This window comes from Paramisgurnus dabryanus, chromosome 3 (assembly GCF_030506205.2).
Source record: "Paramisgurnus dabryanus chromosome 3, PD_genome_1.1, whole genome shotgun sequence".
Taxonomy (NCBI): domain Eukaryota; kingdom Metazoa; phylum Chordata; class Actinopteri; order Cypriniformes; family Cobitidae; genus Paramisgurnus; species Paramisgurnus dabryanus.
Window position 1 is genome coordinate 8984355 of NC_133339.1, and position 17246 is coordinate 9001600.

Here is a 17246-nt window from a genome sequence, read left to right on the forward strand (position 1 = left end):
ACTATATCGTATGGCGGAACAGCACTTTTGGGAGTACTTCGACTCGGCGCAGTAACACCCTCCCTCTCCCATTATGAGAGGGAGAAGGGGAGCGGATTTTTCAGGCGAGTTGAAGTACTCCCAAAAGTGCTGTTCCGCCATAAAATATAGTTCCTCTATTAAATCCGCTTAGAAAAGCGCTACGTTTTATTTTGTACCACCAAACTTGCTCGTATAACTACTCGTCTTAAATAGGAAAAACGTTGATGTGTTTGGTCACTTCTAACTTTATCTCTGAGTGGTACCATTGAATGAATGGGGCTAAGCTAAATGCTATTGAAGTGTCGCAGCGAGCCCCAGCGCTTACGTGCACGCACACAGATGATAGAGGGATGTATCAACTCTTCTAAGCTAAGGTAATAACATATAGTTTAATATTGAAAATGAGTAGACTATTCCTTTAAGTGTTTAAGAAAAAAGAAATATTTTTTCAAAAAAAAAATTCACCCCATTGGCAGATCATTTTGCTTGTTTTAAGGACAATTTCACTTAAATTGAATATTAATTTGTCTTAAAACTAGACTCATTTACTTAGGTCATTTTGCTCATCAAGAAAAAGCATCTTAATTTAAGAATTTTTAGATATTTCTACTGAAAACATTCTTAAATTAAGATGGTTTATCTTGAGCAAAACGACCCAAGTTTTTAGACCAAAAATATTACATTTAAGGGATTTTGTGCATTAAACAAGCAAAAAAAAAAAATGAATTTAGTGTTTACGAAAAATGTTCAAGATTTTTTTGCTTATCCCATTGGCAGATTATTTTGCTTGTTTTATGCACAAAATCACTTAAATTTAATATTTTTGGTTAAAAAACTAGATTAATTTTATTGGGTCGTTTTGCTCATTATGAAAAAGCATCTATATTTAAGAAATGTTAGATATTTTTACTGAAAACTAGACAAAACTACTAAGAATTTTTTTCTTGAAAATCATTTTTTGCAGTGTGGTAATTATCTTTAACACTACACTAGGACAAACAAGGCGTCATTTTGACCGTTTTGAAATTTGCATAGTCAAAAACTTTGTCTAAATAAATCATTAAGCCTTGCTGCTCCCTGACTTTTCCTAAAACTACATGCATTTTCATTAAAACTAGTTTAAATATTTATTGTGTGAATAAAAAAGAAATATAATAATTTCTATCTATAACGTCCACAGGCAGCCATTTTGCGCTGTTTAAATTGAGTTTTGCCAAGTTGATATTCTGCCGGCGCTATAAGTGTCAAGCTGTGTTGCCTGGATTATACAATTTGGGCGGACTGAACCATTTAAGATAATTGAGAGGTGGGAAAGGGGCCCACGGACGTTTGTGTTTCCTAAACAAATAAAAAAAATTGATACCAGGAAACAGCGAATAGAATAATTTAAAGTCAATAATTTTTACTATTAAATATTTTTTTAGCACCACAATTTTGGGGGCTTCTCTGGGCCCCCTCTTACTCGTTGGCCCCGAGAATCGTCATTGTTTACCCCCCCCTTTACAGCACCCCTGATTTCAGTGAGATATTACGGTAATGCTTTACAATAAGGTTGTATTTCATTAATACTTGAGCATTTACACAAATATTTTTTTTTTTTAGATCAAAACTTGTAACAATGAGCTAACATGAACAATTGTATTGGCATTGACTAACATTAACAAAGATTAATAAAGGCTGAAAAACGATATTGCCCATTGTTAGTTTATGTTAGCTAATGTACTTAACAATTTGAACAAATACAACCTTACTGTAAAGTGTTACCGCAATTACATATTTCCTTTTCTCAATTAGCATATTATTTTACACCATTGGAGCTTGATTAAAAATTTTTAAGGCTGAAATATTAAATATTTTATAAGATAAATTTTAAACAGTGAAATTATAAATATTAAGTCGTTTATTTTGGTATATGATGTTTAGGTTTATCAGAGTACTGTTGTACAGTGTGATCTTAACCCTGTGTTCCTGTTATTATAGTAATATGATGAATGGAGACTTGGGCTGAATCCCAAACCGCCTACTTCCATACTATATAGTACGCAAAGTAGCTTTTTACATACTATATAGTATGGAAGTAGGCGGTTTGGGATTTAGCCACAGTGATTCTCACAGCGGCGAACAACAGCGCCCCTACAGGACAGACACATTAATACACATAATAGAAATTATTCTATACACACAGTAGCTACATCGTATGTCATTAATTCTACATAACTGTAGTTTAATGATAGCACACCTTCTCTTACATTCTTTATTTAGAAAATCTAAATCAGTTATTATGATTAAGCACATGTACAAATGAATTACATGAATTTACACTGAAAGATTGAATAGGCCTATTTCAATCACTAGATGGCAGCCTTTCTCTATTTTTAAAATGAAAACTATTAAAAGCAAATACAAAAAGTCCAAAACTGACAATTACAAAGATAAAGTATAATATATATTATAATCCTTTATGGGTGCAATAACAGCTAGCGGTCAAATATTTATGTAATGGTAAACACACCACAATGCTGGACTATACAGTATTAAAGTATAATGCAGTGCTTTCGTTTTTAAAATGAAAGATGTGTTGCGATCATGTACATTATTTTATATTAGTGAGGTTTGCATAAGCTTAAGAATTAAGATACGATAGCGTAAATGCTCAGTTGCTTTAACAATATAATAACTTTTATTATGGCAGTGGAATATAACTCGTGTTGCTTAGTTGATATATGGTGAAGTTAAGTACTGTGCTCAGTGTGTTTATTCTAGTGCGTGTTTTTCTTTAAATGATGATTTCCTTATCACATTGACCCAGCCCTAACTGTTAACCATAATTTAAAAGTGAAAGGACAGATCAAACTGAAAGTAAATGTTCGTCCGCCGCCATTTTACGAACATGATCGTCCGTCAGCACCAAATTATTTTTACGACAATTTATAGTAGACATGATTAATTGTCTATATTTAAAGATGTTCCTGTTTAACTGTCTTTTACTCTCAGTACTGCTGATGATCGCTGATGGTGAGTCTGTTTATGAAGAGACATTGCTTTACTGCGATCTCTCTCTCCCTCCACTCTCTCTATTTCTCTCAATTTTCATTTTTTTTCTGTTCAAATAAACTTTATTGGCATGATTGTGTATATGCCTACTTGCAATTTGCCAAATCCAGGGGCGTCGCTAGACCCCGTTTAAGCTACTGGACGGGGCACGTGCCCCAACGTAAATCTGTCTGTGCATTTCCTTTTTGCAGCCAAAAGTTAGTCTCTAAACAATGATAATGTGCTTTTGACTTAATTACTATTGGTTCCTGTAGGTGAAAATCAGAAATGTTTTGTGCAAAGCAGGGAAAGAGAAGCAGAAACAATGTTTAAGGGATGTAACACAAATCCTCAGTTAGGTCTAGGACACTACTAATATTATTTTGTATAAAAGTCATAAAATGCCTGATTTCTTGAAATATTGGTATTGTAAAAAGACTTTATTATTCATCGTTATCATTGTATGTAAAATGCAAATGTGCAAGAAAATATTTTCTCTGCTGTCATTATTTCCACACACTTATGCCTCCAAGCATGTTAATAATGTTCATGTAAAGTATGATGAAGATGATACTTAAATATTTTTAAATACATGTTTTCTTTCCCAGTACTTGCAGTGTAGGAATGGTGAGTTAAGCAAAGGACATTTTTATAAGTGTTGCACACTTCTTTTACACAGCAGACTTTCAAGAAAAGTCAAATAAATAAATAAATAAATGGGGGGCCCAGTAAAGCTTTATGTCTAGAAACGCCCCCGGCCAAAGCATATATATAAAACAAGAAACATACAATAGCACAATAATAACAATCTCTCTTTCTCTGAATCTATATTCTTATTTTAATAATATTTTAATAATATCTACGATTGTTGAGATGTGTAAGCCGTAAGACAAATGACATAGCAGAATATTAAGTGGCTGATTTGCATGTCCAAAAGCTGTCACTAAGGTGGTGCACATGTGTAACTAAAGATTGCATTTTAGTACTGTACCTACTATATGTATACATATCTGTACCTAAATGTTACATACAGTAGGACCTTTTTTAAGGGTAACTTTATCGTACCAGTGACAGTTTTTGTTTCTTTTTCTAAGAGTGGAAACAAAATAAATATTTTACTTACAACCAAAGAGGAAATGAAAATCTGTTATCAGATCAGTGATGAATGGGTGCTTTCTGTTAGTACTTATGTTATAACTATATGTTAATGTTTATTGTTAAGGGTTTACAGTGAAGGGTTCTTCAGGTCCTCTGGTTGTTCCTCTGGGAGGTTCAGTGGTTCTGCCCTGTTCTGTTGATTCACTCTTAACACTGAAAGATCTGGAGGTGGAATGGAGAAGATCAGATTCACAGACTCTCATTCATCTGTATCAAGATGAAGATATCAGACCAGAGGCTCAACATCAGGATTATCATGATAGAGCTCATTTCTTCACTGAAGACATTAAACATGGAAACTTCTCCCTCCTGTTGAACAATCTGACAGCTGAAGATGAGGGACAATACACATGTAAAGTTTACTCTGGACAAGAGTCTGGAGAAACTGTGGTGGAAATTAAAGATGTTGGTGAGTTTGGTCGCATTATTTACTCGTATTATATTTTATAATAATTTTGAAAAATATTTCTCTTGAATTAACTCTTGAATTAAAAAACTATTTCAGAGCGTTTGATAGTATCAGGTTCAAGTCGCTCTATATCTGCATCTGTGGGTGGTGACGTCACTTTAAGTTGCTCTGTGGACTCTCACATCAAACCTGAAGAGATTGAAGAGGTTTCATGGAAGAAAACAAATAAAAAAGAAGAAATCACAGTTCTGCTTTATCAATACAATGAAACTTTACCAGACGCATCAGATGAGCGATATGGAGACAGAGTTGAGTTCTTCACTGATGAAATCCACAGAGGAAACTTCTCTCTCAGACTGAAGAGAGTCAGAACTGAAGATAAAGGAGTTTACATCTGTCAAGTGTTTACTGGACGACTTTCAGCAAACACAACCGTGATACTGCAACAAACGGGTGAGTCAATAATAAGACAAAAACACACAACCAATAAACTAATTCAAGTTTAATGTAGTTATTCAGTTAAACTCAGTTTTACAAAAAGTCAATAAGTATATCAGTTGTTTTCCTTTATTCATAGCAGAATATTATTATCAGATTATGCATCGCTGTCATTTACTGTGTGTGTGTGGTTGTACATGTGTTTGTAATATGTGTGATCAAAACCATAGATAGACTGTATACTGTTACATAGTGTCATAATGCCACTATAATGTCATAGTTTCCATGACGTCACCTGTAGGTTTCTAAAGAGCATTTTTGAAGCCCAAAGTTGGCGGTTGTGGCTAGAAAGAATACAGCAACGGCCAAAATCTCATGTAATCTCGGATAATTGCTGTTTTTATCCTAATCCTACCCCCAAACCTAACCCTAAACCAAATATTTCACGGGATTAGGCTGTAACTGTATCCCATCTAGCCAGAACCGGTGTTTTTATACTAATCCTACCTCCAAACCTAACCCTAAACCCAGCTTCTCACAAGATTTGGCCATAGCTGTATCCAATGTTGGCAGGGTCAGATGTCACCATCTTGGCAGTGCATTGCGTGTCACTCACGGATAAGCAAAAATGGGCAATTCACATGTCACTCAAGTGGTCATGCCCTTAATTATGTAGAACTTTTGTGATAATTTGTGATATTTGAGTTATGTACAGCTAATTTTGTACAAAACCTGTACTTCATCTTTTTGTGTTACAGGTTTCTCGGCTTTACATGCAATGGTGTTGATTCTCTGTATGGCTGCATGTGGATCTGCTGTTATACTTTTCTGTCTCATCTACTGTAGATCAGACAAAGAAGGTATGTGTGGCTCTAACATAATGTGAGAGTGTGCATACTTTACTAGGGCTGGGTGATATGGCAAAAATGTCATCACAATAATTTTTTATGCAATCTTTAACAATATTTATTTACACATAATTTGTTATTCTGCTATCTTTTAGCTAGAGTAATGTTTTGAGATAATGTAAATATTTAAAGTTGGATTTATATTTAATAATCCATTTGGCAAGAATCATTTTATGCCCAAGATTCTTAACATTTGCTTTTATAAATGAAACAATCCACTTAGTTAACAGCAAAACACAGTCCAGATACCTTCCAACTTTAGAAATTTTAGTTATAGGATAAATGTATTTGAATTTGGTAAACAGGAAAACACTGTAACACAATGAGCAGATAATAAGAAGTGTTATTGTTAAAAAGGGATAGTTCATCTAAAAATAAATATTCTGTCATATTTACTCACCCTTATGTTGTTTTAAATCAGGCCAGCATGAGTTTCTTTCTTCTCTTGAACACAAAAGAAGATATTCTGATAAATGATGGTTTGTGCACAGTTGTAGGGTACTTATTGATTTACAGTAGGACAATACTATGGAAGTCAATGTCAAGTCTGTGTGCTTACCATCATTTATTAAAAAATGTTCAACAAAATAAAGAAACTTATACTTAACCCTTTTACTGTCACCGTTCCTCCTGAGGAACACCTGACTTTACTACAATATTTTGGATGTAAATGTTTATCGAATCGTGACAAACTATATATCTTTGGAAAGGTCTAAGCCTCTAGAATACAGATATTTTCAGTGTTTTATAAAATAAATTATATAGGGAGAGTAATTGTTTCATTTATGAAGAGAGTGTGCCTCAAAAAATTTATTTTCTGCTAAATGTCACTGTCCCACCAGCAGGACGACTACATTTATTTTAACGTTTGCATTTGAATTCTTATCTAATCATGACAAACTGTATATTGTTTGAAAGTTCCAAGAGTGTAGACTTAACTCAATAGGGTGGGGTGACGCTTCAAAGGTTAATAAAACCACATACCATTTATTAGTTAATTGTACTTCGTCGACAAAGATGCCTTTCAGGTTGGTCCTATAAAACTCTGTGGCTATCATGTCTTGCCATATACAAACATCCTTCTTGGATATGAAATTGTTTAATGCCAAAAGTTGTTTAATTGTTTAATGTCAAAACTACTTAGATCACTATCTAAGGCTGCATCAAAAAAATAACTTTGCGTCTGTTGCCGAAAATTGCTTCGGTGTGCTGCATAGACGTGGTCATCGCCTTGCTGCCCCCTCCCCATTCCGTGATTGGTTTCCTATTTCAGGGGGCAAAAAAGGGCCAAAGTTTTCATGCTAGAATTGCAGCATGAATAAATTTGCGCGCAAGGCAGCATGGGGAAACCCAGGCTATTTTGAAATTGTTTTATCATCCAAAATCTTATTTTATCCATTGGACCAGGGCTGGACTGATAATCTGTCATACCGGGCAAATGCCCGGTGGGCCGACGCACTTGGGGGCCGGTGGATATAATATGATTTTTTTTTTTAATTGGCCAACGACCGGCCCATAAAGCAGGGACAGCGGCCCATTGGTTAATTTTCCGTACTGACACTGGGCTGGCCCAGTCATCTCTTAACAGGCTCCACCTCTCCCCTCTGTTTCTTGTCTCAGATGCAGTTAGTGTGTATCGCATCTGACACAAGAAACAGAGGGGGAGTATCATACACACTATTTTTGTGAGACGTATCATATATCTCACACTATTTTTGTCTGACCAGCCCATAACACTCATACATTGCACAACGCTTTCTTTCTTTGTTTCTGTTTTTACATAAAGGCGCGGTGGCAATGTACTGCATTTTCCAAAAAAGTTAGCGTAAGATGTTTTTTTTTTCGGACTGACTGGCCCAGGAGACACCTAATCACCTAATCTTTTTTATTTGGCATCTGGCTACCACAATCACAACTGACCTTTTCAGGCTTTTTTATGAAGCATGCAGCGCCAGTGTGCGTCTGTCAAAATAAGAGACGACTTAGAACTGAGTTGACGTGCGGGAAGCAGAACTGCTTTTAAAACACTGTTGTTAAATATCCTCTTGATAAACCGCTGTCAAAAACACAAGTGATAGACCAATGACTGTTTGTAAAATGACAGTGATTACACTGCAATAAAATACAGTGTGGGCAGAATTATTAGATAACTTTTGATCACAGTTATTATCAAACATATTTTACTAATTCCAAACCAAATCAATCTTAAAGGGGGGGTTTAATGGTATTTCAAGCATTCTGACTTATTAACACAGTTATAGAGTTGTTTCCTCATGCTGAACGTAGGCAAAGTGTCAAAACAGCAGTTGGACGTGTTATTTCTGTGCCGAATGCACTTCGCCAGGGTTCGTACAAGTTTCGGCAATTTTTTTCGATTACGGTTCTAACTGACGTTTCAGGGGTTTTCGATACGTATCACTTCTTTATATGGGCTTCCCCCGGAAAACTTCCCCCGGAAAACCCCGCCCCCGTCAATCAGCGGGAGACGCTAGAGCTTGCTAACAGCTTATCACACCACTCAGCTTTGTTTAATTTCAAAAGTCAACAATGGCACGAAAGAAGAAGTGTGTTTTTGGATGTAAGGAGAAGAAATCCAGCCTTATGAAAACAATGGATATAGTTTATTATCCGGGGTAGCAGCGGAGTTTTGCGTGTGTGTTTGATGCTGTGGATTTTCCCAACCGGGTCATGACGAGTTACACGTGGTAAGTAAGACTTCTGTCTTATGTTGGAAATAGTCGCGTGCATATTATATAAATGACACGAACATGTAGTGAATCATAAGTTAAAACAGTGTTGTATAAAGTGTTGCATGACTCGTACTCGCTCCTCCCGCGGTATAACACCTCCTTCTTCACTTTTTTCGTACGTTATCGGAAAGATTCGGTAAAGCTAATCTTTCTTTTATAAATCTGATTAAACTAAAGACTCTTCAGAGATATAAAGGATGTCATACTACTCTATAGGTACTCCAGATTAACATCAGAAATGCAGAAACAGCGTGTGTTACGTGAGCTTTAACAATTACAATTAATTTTGTAAATAAAGCATTTATAAGTAATACATTATTGTTAATGATGGCTGGCCGGAGAAAAAGCACCTTATATTTAGCCCTGCATTGTACTATGGCTCTGGCAGTAATTCAACTGGTAAACGTTCCTTTTATGGCATCTGATAGCCCAGCATTGCACACTTAATTTTTTTGGTTGAATAAGTGCATCATCGTGGTACTTAAAGTGCACTTTCATATTTGAAATTTTTAATATAAACACACTACTTATACTATTTATTAGGGATGTAACGATATAAAAAAATCATGGTACGGTTGTAATAACCAATATGGTTCGGTATGAATTAATCACTATGGCAGGTCTGATTAGGACACAATGAAGATTCCCATTACTTCTTATGGATTTATTTCCATTAATGTATCAGTGTGTGGTTCTATAAACAAACAGTATAAAGGAAAATCAGTATTAAATTTAAGGTAGTAACAATAAACAATAGCATACATATAAACATTTGCACAATTAAACTGAAAACACAGTCAAATATATGATTTAGTCATATTATCCACTCTTTTCAAATGAATATAGAATAATAGGCTATATGGGCTCAAATAGCGTCGGTAATATAAATGACGTCATACAATGGCTAAGCATTTTCAGTTCGGCAATCTACTGTTATTAAACTAGATATAAACCATGCATAGGAAAATCAGTTACTTCTAAAAACTACTAAATGAATCAATAGTCATGCAATCTTAGTAAATATAATATTAATATATAAACAGCCAAAGTTAGGATCGTATGGGCGTCGTCAACTCTGTGACCTAATTCCACATGTGTATATATATATCCATATAAATCCCATAATAATAACTATAAACATACATAAGTGAAATTAACCCTATAACATATAACTTACATTTAGATGCACGCACACAATTACACTATAACTATCTCCATCATTGACGCGAACTTCTCGTGCATCACTGCCTACCGATTACAGCCACCGACTGAACTTATTAGCACTTTCCAGAACTTCCTCGTGTGTCGTATACATTCCACAAGGGGGCGCTAAGAGCTCGTCTTTATGCAATAAATGAAATGACTGCAAAAGTATACTACAAATATATTGTTGTATAAAGCCCTTCTTAACAGCCGCCCCCAAATTTACACAGTCAAATTTGCTTATTCAGAAGGGCTTGACGCTATCCATAGTAGGGAGTGCTGGTAATTTGATGAGTCGGGCTACAGGCCTGATATATGTTTTGTCCTTAACTTTGACTTCCACAGCTCTGATTCGTTTATCTACTCCAGGGAAGACCTTGGTTATTTTCCCCACCGGCCAAAGGGCCCTTGGTAATTGTGGGTCTACAATCATGACAATCATATCAGGCTGCAGTTGGTCTTTGTCCCTTTGCCATTTTGTACGAGTTTGAAGGTTAGGCAGATAGTATTTGATGAAGTGAGTCCAGAACTGATCTGCAAGGACTTGCGAGTGTCTCCATCTACGGCGACTTAGGAGCTGAGACTCATGATACAATGCTTGAGGGAGTGATGGGTCTAGCCGCCCCATCAGAAGGATATTTGGAGTTACTGGGTTCGGGTCAGCTGCATCAGTGGATACGTAACCCAGCGGTTTGGAATTTAAAATTCCTTCTATCTCGATGAGAACAGTGATTAGGACTTCCTCAGTCATGCTTTGGCCCTGTAAAGCGGCATACAGGGCTGATTTAATTGACCTGATCTCCCGTTCCCAAGCTCCTCCAAAGTGTGGACTACTGGGAGGGTTGAATTTGAATTGTATTTGCTGTTTGGCAAGTTCAGTTTGCAGTGTAGGACACATTGACTTGAAAGACTCTTGCAGCTCTCTCTCTCCACCCTTAAAATTCGTACCTTGATCTGACAGTAATTCTGAAGGTTTACCTCTGCGTGATATGAAGCGTCTTAGAGACATCAGAAAGGAGTCAGTATCCAGGCTACTCAACAGATCAATATGGACAGCTCGCGTAGTCAGGCATTTGTAAAGAATGCCCCAACGTTTCTCATGCCGTCTACCTATTTTAACTGTAAAGGGCCCAAAACAGTCCATACCAGTAGAGAAGAATGGAGGTTTGCATATCTGTAGTCTGGATTGGGGAAGATCTGCCATCTGTGGTACAGTCACCTTGGCACGCCATCTTTGACAATCAGGGCAAGAACGTTGCTGCCGTTTAACGGCCTCTCTCCCACGCAAAATCCAATATTTACGTCTAAGCTCTGCAAACACTCTTTCTGCACCTGGATGATGAAGCTCTTTGTCCATATCTTGAATGATGAGTTGGGTTACTTTGTGTAAGGGGTCTAAAACGACTGGGTGCATAATATCGACGTCCAGTTGTTCACTGCGACGGAGTCTCCCACCCACTCGAATGAGCTCAACTGTAGGGTCATACTCAGGAGCCAGATTAATAAGACGGCTAGAGGATGGCACTGGTTTACCTGCTGCCAAACAGTGTAAGTCCTCAGGGAAGCTGTCAAGCTGAGATTTCCTCAGAAGGTCTCTCTCGGCCAACTGATGATCCTCAGCTGAAGGATCTCCATCTTTCCCTGCCGCCCCATGGCGTATGAGTGCAGCTGCTTCAATTAAGGCTTTAAAGCTACTGAACTGTTGTGGGTCTGGTACGGACTGAACTTCAGCTACTGTTATGTGACTACAGAAAGTAGGCTTCTTTAATTCAGCAGGATCCTCTGATGTGCTTATTTGTGGAGTAACGGGCCAGCAGCTGGGTGAGTGCCACAGGAATTCTGCTCCTTGTCTCCATGTTTTATCAGTGGCAAGATCCTTTAAAGTTTTCCCACGAGTGATGCAGTCAGCTGGGTTATTGGGAGAGTCTACATATCTCCAAGTGTAAGCACCTGTCAGTTCCTGTATTTCCGCAACTCTTGTGCCCACAAATACTTTGTAGCGACAGGATTCAGAAAGTAGCCATGACAGAACTGTAGTGGAGTCAGTCCAGAGTACAAAGGAGTCAATGTGCAAGGTGAGCTCCTTAGCTAGTACTGAAGCTAATTGTGCACCAGTGACGGCTGCACACAGTTCCAATCTAGGCATGGATAACTGACGCTTAGGGGCTACTCTAGATCTGGCTGCTAAGAAAGCTATCTCCACTTTTCCCCCAGGTTCTTTTGTGCGCAAATAAGCAACAGACCCATAGGCCTTTTCAGATGCATCACTGAAGATATGTATTTGTCTATTACAGGTAGAAGTATCCATCTGAGCACTCACATAGCAGCGAGGGAATGTAATTTCAGAAAGGTACTGCAACTCTGTCTGCCAGGTGTGCCATGTTTGAAGGATGTCTTTTGGCAGTAGTGGGTCATCCCATTCCCTTTGCTTTGCCCATAGACTCTGTATAAGAATCTTGGCCCGGGTGATGAATGGAACAAGAAATCCAAGGGGATCATACTGACTTGCTACTACCTTGTATATGTTTCTCATTGTGGGAGTTGGACAGTGAAGAAGGCGGCTTTGGTATCCAAGGGTATCTGCTTGACACATCCAACGTAATCCCAATGCGAGTTCCTGGGGATCACCTTTGTTCTGGTTAAGCCAAAGCTCACTGCTATCTGACTTGGCTTCCTTTGGCAAATGATTTATGACTTCAGGAATGTTGCATGCCCACTGTCGTAGTTCGAAGCCTCCATCAGCTAAAAGGTTTCTCAAGTCATCTACCAGCCTCTTAGCCTCGTCTGGAGTATCAACACTCTGCAGGCAATTATCCACATAAAAACACTTTTCAATTGAGTGTCTCAAACTGTCTCCCGGCTGTCTCTGGTCGAAAACATGCCTCTGTAGTGCATACGTCGCACAGCATGGGCTGCAGGTTGTTCCGAATGGGAGCACTTGCCATTCGTATATCCCAGGAAGTTCCTCCCTTTTCAAATCACGCCATACAAACCGAAGTAGAGCCTTATCCTCTGGCAGCAATCTGATTTGGTGGAACATGCCCTTTATATCACTGCTTAAAGCTACGGCATGCTCTCTAAATCGTAACAACACACCAAGCAAAGAGGACCCCAGCGTAGGCCCAGGCAGCAGTAGGTCATTTAAATTCTCACCTTTGTATGAGAAAGAGAAATTGAAAACAACTCTGTTTTTTCCATTATGGGTCACCATGTGGTGTGGGATAAACCAAGATTCGTTTTTCTCCACCAGTTTCTGCTCTGGAACAGCAACTACATACCCTGCCTGCACTAGTCTTTGGATTTCTGCTTGGTATGCCTCAGACTTCTTGGGGTCCTTAAACAGGCGTTTCTCTGTGCTACGGAGATTAGGCATTACAGCTTCCTTTGTAGCTTGTAATTTAGGCATGTCTTTGACTCTCAAAAGGGGTGTGGCATAGCGTAGCGTTCCATCAACATCAATTCGGGTGGTCTTGGCCTCTAAAAGGTCAATGGCCTCTTGATCTTGTTTTGACCTGGTAGCAAGTTTCTCACTTCTGAAGGGCAGTACATCAAGTTGCCATAGTTTCTCAACATGTCTGAACAACTCACTGGAAGGGGAGCAAACCGAAATGTGAAGGCATTGTTGAGTGGGAAGTTGATGTTTAAAAAGCTTAGCAGGCCCTTGGACTGTCCAGCCTAGTCGTGTTTGCACTGCAGCTGGTCCACCAGGAGGACCCAGGAGCACAGGTTGGATCGGAGTAACTAAGTGAGGATGATCAGAACCGATCAACAAGAGGGGACAGACATTGGCAAATGATGGAAGTGGAAGCCCTCTAAGGTGTCTGTATTTCTTCTGTAGGGCTGTGGCTGGGCATGTGTGTTCAGCAAGCCCTAACTGGTCTGCTGTAAATGCTTTGTGAATCCTAAAGACTCTTCCAGGCTGTCCAGCTGGAGAAATAGTGAAGGAGACTGAGGCACCATGCAGGATTCTCACGTCCTGTCTAACTGTTCTCAAAGCAAGGTTTTCGGGCTTACCTTGTAACTTTAGTTTCTGAGCAGCAGCTTGCAAGAGAATTGTGCGTTCCGAGCCATCATCCAGAATGGCAAATGTCTCCAGGGCATGTTCTCCATTACGAAGAATTACTTTGATGATCTTTAGCAGTACTTGACTGCATCCTAATGGTCGGTCTAGGTACAGGATCTCATTGGTGTTGTTGATGAGACAAGTATTTTCTTTAACTGGTCTCTCATTCACTTCATGAAGTGCTTCAAGATGTTTGCCTTTACACGTCTTACAGCCTGTCTTCAAGCGACACTGCGCTGCCTGATGACCTCGACCACAGCGCCAGCATCGTTTATTGGTTTTAACCCAGTTGATCTTCTGTTCTTTAGTGAGCTGGGCAAAGTTCTGGCATTGATTCAAATAATGCTGGTTATTGGTGCAATAAGGGCAGTAAATTGTCACTTTGTCCTGGGATATTGTAGCAGTAGAACTGCAATCTGCAGCAGATGAGGTATTAAGAGCTGGGTCCACACTGTGAAATATAGCTGTTGCCTTGCCAGGCCTCATATCTCTGCGCTTATCTCCTCTCTGTTCTGAGCGCTCTTTTATAGCACCACCAAGTAATTCAAAGTCCCCTTCTTGTATGGTTAACTCGTATTCCAGCCAGTCTGCAAAATTAAGGAGGGTGGGAATGCGGACACCTAATGGATATATGTACCTTTTGAACTCAGCTCGCATAACATGTGGTAGCTTGAACAGTAGCCTTGTAACGTGCGAGCCGCACTGAAGCTCAACCTTGCCGCTATCCTCCAATTGATCCAGCATGCCAACTAATGCTCTGACTTTAAGTGCAAATCTTCTGAATCCACTAGCATCATGGCTGCGGATGGTAGGTTCCTCCATCAGTTCTGCAATTCGACGTAAAGCTAACTGGTGGGGTTGTCCATACTGCTCTGCTAGAGAAGCCATGGTATCTGAATAAGGATGACTAGAATTAGTGTAGGAGTCTGCAATGAGAAGAGCATCCTCAAACTTTAAATGCTCTAGGAGAATTTGATATTTAAATCTCTCAGTTGCATCCATAGGTAGAATATTGTCCAATGAGACCTTCATTCGTGCAAATTCCCTCGGGTCGCCCTTAGTGAAATCAGGGATCGTGGGCTTAGGGCCTCTGTATTCTCTTTCCTGCTGTGGGTAATAAGGATGCTGTCCTGTATCTCTGTAAGACGGCTTATTGGTGGTGAGTGCAGTTTGACGGTGCTCGAACTGTGGATAGTTATGTACTCTTTGGCTTTGTTGAGCTGCTATAGGTTGCTCATTTGGTTCACAGTACTCAGGGGTTGGTGGACATGAGGTAACTTTATTTGTAGTCCCCAATTCTTTCAGGCGAAGGGTTAATTCTTGCATCAAATCTGACATGGCAGGCATAGGAGGTGGAGACTGCAAATCTGCAACTTGCTGGAACTGGGTTTCAACATCAAGGGGTGGAGGAGGCAATGGCCAGTCATCATCATCCTGTAAAGCAGCGTGGCTTCGTTGTAACTGTGCTTTATCATAAGGCACTGGCTCTAATCGTTGAGGAAGTAAGGATGCTGCATTAGACCTCATTTGCTGCTGCATGTCTAGCACAGTAGTATGAAGTTTCTGATTTTCCACTTTAAGCTGTTGTATTGTTCTCAGAATCTCTGATAAATCCTCCTGTCTGCTTGGGTGAGATACAGGTGTACTCTCATATCTTGGTGCTATGTGCAGTGTGTGACTTACAGATCTTTGATCTGCTCTCATAGCATAATCATGTGATGTCTGATGAGTGAGAGGGGTCATCTCGGCTACCCTTTCAGTGTGGGATTCCTGTATCTCTCTGATTGGAGGGAATACATGAGCTGTTGGAGACTGTGGAACATAGTTTGGAAGAGAAACTTCATAATCCTCTAACCAGGCTGGTGGATGTAACCGTCGTTTAGGACGCACATCAGCTGGTTGTCCTGCTCTGCTCTTCTGGTCAGGGAACATCTTCTTTAATCCACAGCAATTACTTTATCCGGCTCGAAGGACCAATTTTGTAATAACCAATATGGTTCGGTATGAATTAATCACTATGGCAGGTCTGATTAGGACACAATGAAGATTCCCATTACTTCTTATGGATTTATTTCCATTAATGTATCAGTGTGTGGTTCTATAAACAAACAGTATAAAGGAAAATCAGTATTAAATTTAAGGTAGTAACAATAAACAATAGCATACATATAAACATTTGCACAATTAAACTGAAAACACAGTCAAATATATGATTTAGTCATATTATCCACTCTTTTCAAATGAATATAGAATAATAGGCTATATGGGCTCAAATAGCGTCGGTAATATAAATGACGTCATACAATGGCTAAGCATTTTCAGTTCGGCAATCTACTGTTATTAAACTAGATATAAACCATGCATAGGAAAATCAGTTACTTCTAAAAACTACTAAATGAATCAATAGTCATGCAATCTTAGTAAATATAATATTAATATATAAACAGCCAAAGTTAGGATCGTATGGGCGTCGTCAACTCTGTGACCTAATTCCACATGTGTATATATATATCCATATAAATCCCATAATAATAACTATAAACATACATAAGTGAAATTAACCCTATAACATATAACTTACATTTAGATGCACGCACACAATTACACTATAACTATCTCCATCATTGACGCGAACTTCTCGTGCATCACTGCCTACCGATTACAGCCACCGACTGAACTTATTAGCACTTTCCAGAACTTCCTCGTGTGTCGTATACATTCCACAAGGGGGCGCTAAGAGCTCGTCTTTATGCAATAAATGAAATGACTGCAAAAGTATACTACAAATATATTGTTGTATAAAGCCCTTCTTAACAACGGTAGTATTTCGGTATGATGCCCTCAGTACGGTATTTAGCGAACCATTTACGTGAAGGAAACAACAAATGAAGACTTGGAAAACATTACATACTGTAAGTTTTTATTAAACAATGACTGAACATTACAATGATGTACAAATTAACCATGTCATATCCTGTCCTCTTTTCTTGATCCTTTAATCATATCTGTAGAGATATAAAATGGGTCAAATGATGAAATATGAAAATAATTGCACAAAGGTCACATTTTTGTTTTTAAAAACATTTTTTTCTAACCTAACCCTACCTACCTCATAGATTAGGTATTAGTTTTAAAGTGCAAAAAACTTTATGAAACAGGCCAGTGTAGTGTTTACAATTTTCATAAAAAGGAAAAAATAATTAGATCATGTAATAAAATAAAAAAGTTTAGTTTCAGTTTAGTTTGTTAACTTTAAACAACAC

General features: G+C 38.5%; 1 protein-coding gene across 1 annotated transcript in view; it reads left to right on the forward strand.

Annotated features, from left to right (window-relative positions):
* The first annotated feature begins 2775 nt into the window (after positions 1-2775).
* LOC135734286 (uncharacterized) overlaps positions 2776-17246 on the forward strand; it is a 199744-nt gene continuing 185273 nt past the window's right edge. Inside the window, exons 1-4 of the mRNA XM_065253215.2 lie at positions 2776-3036; positions 4277-4621; positions 4718-5074; positions 5818-5919. Coding sequence (XP_065109287.1) covers positions 2961-3036; positions 4277-4621; positions 4718-5074; positions 5818-5919 — 880 coding nt within the window. The 5' untranslated portion in view covers positions 2776-2960. The remainder of the gene's footprint in view (positions 3037-4276; positions 4622-4717; positions 5075-5817; positions 5920-17246) is intronic.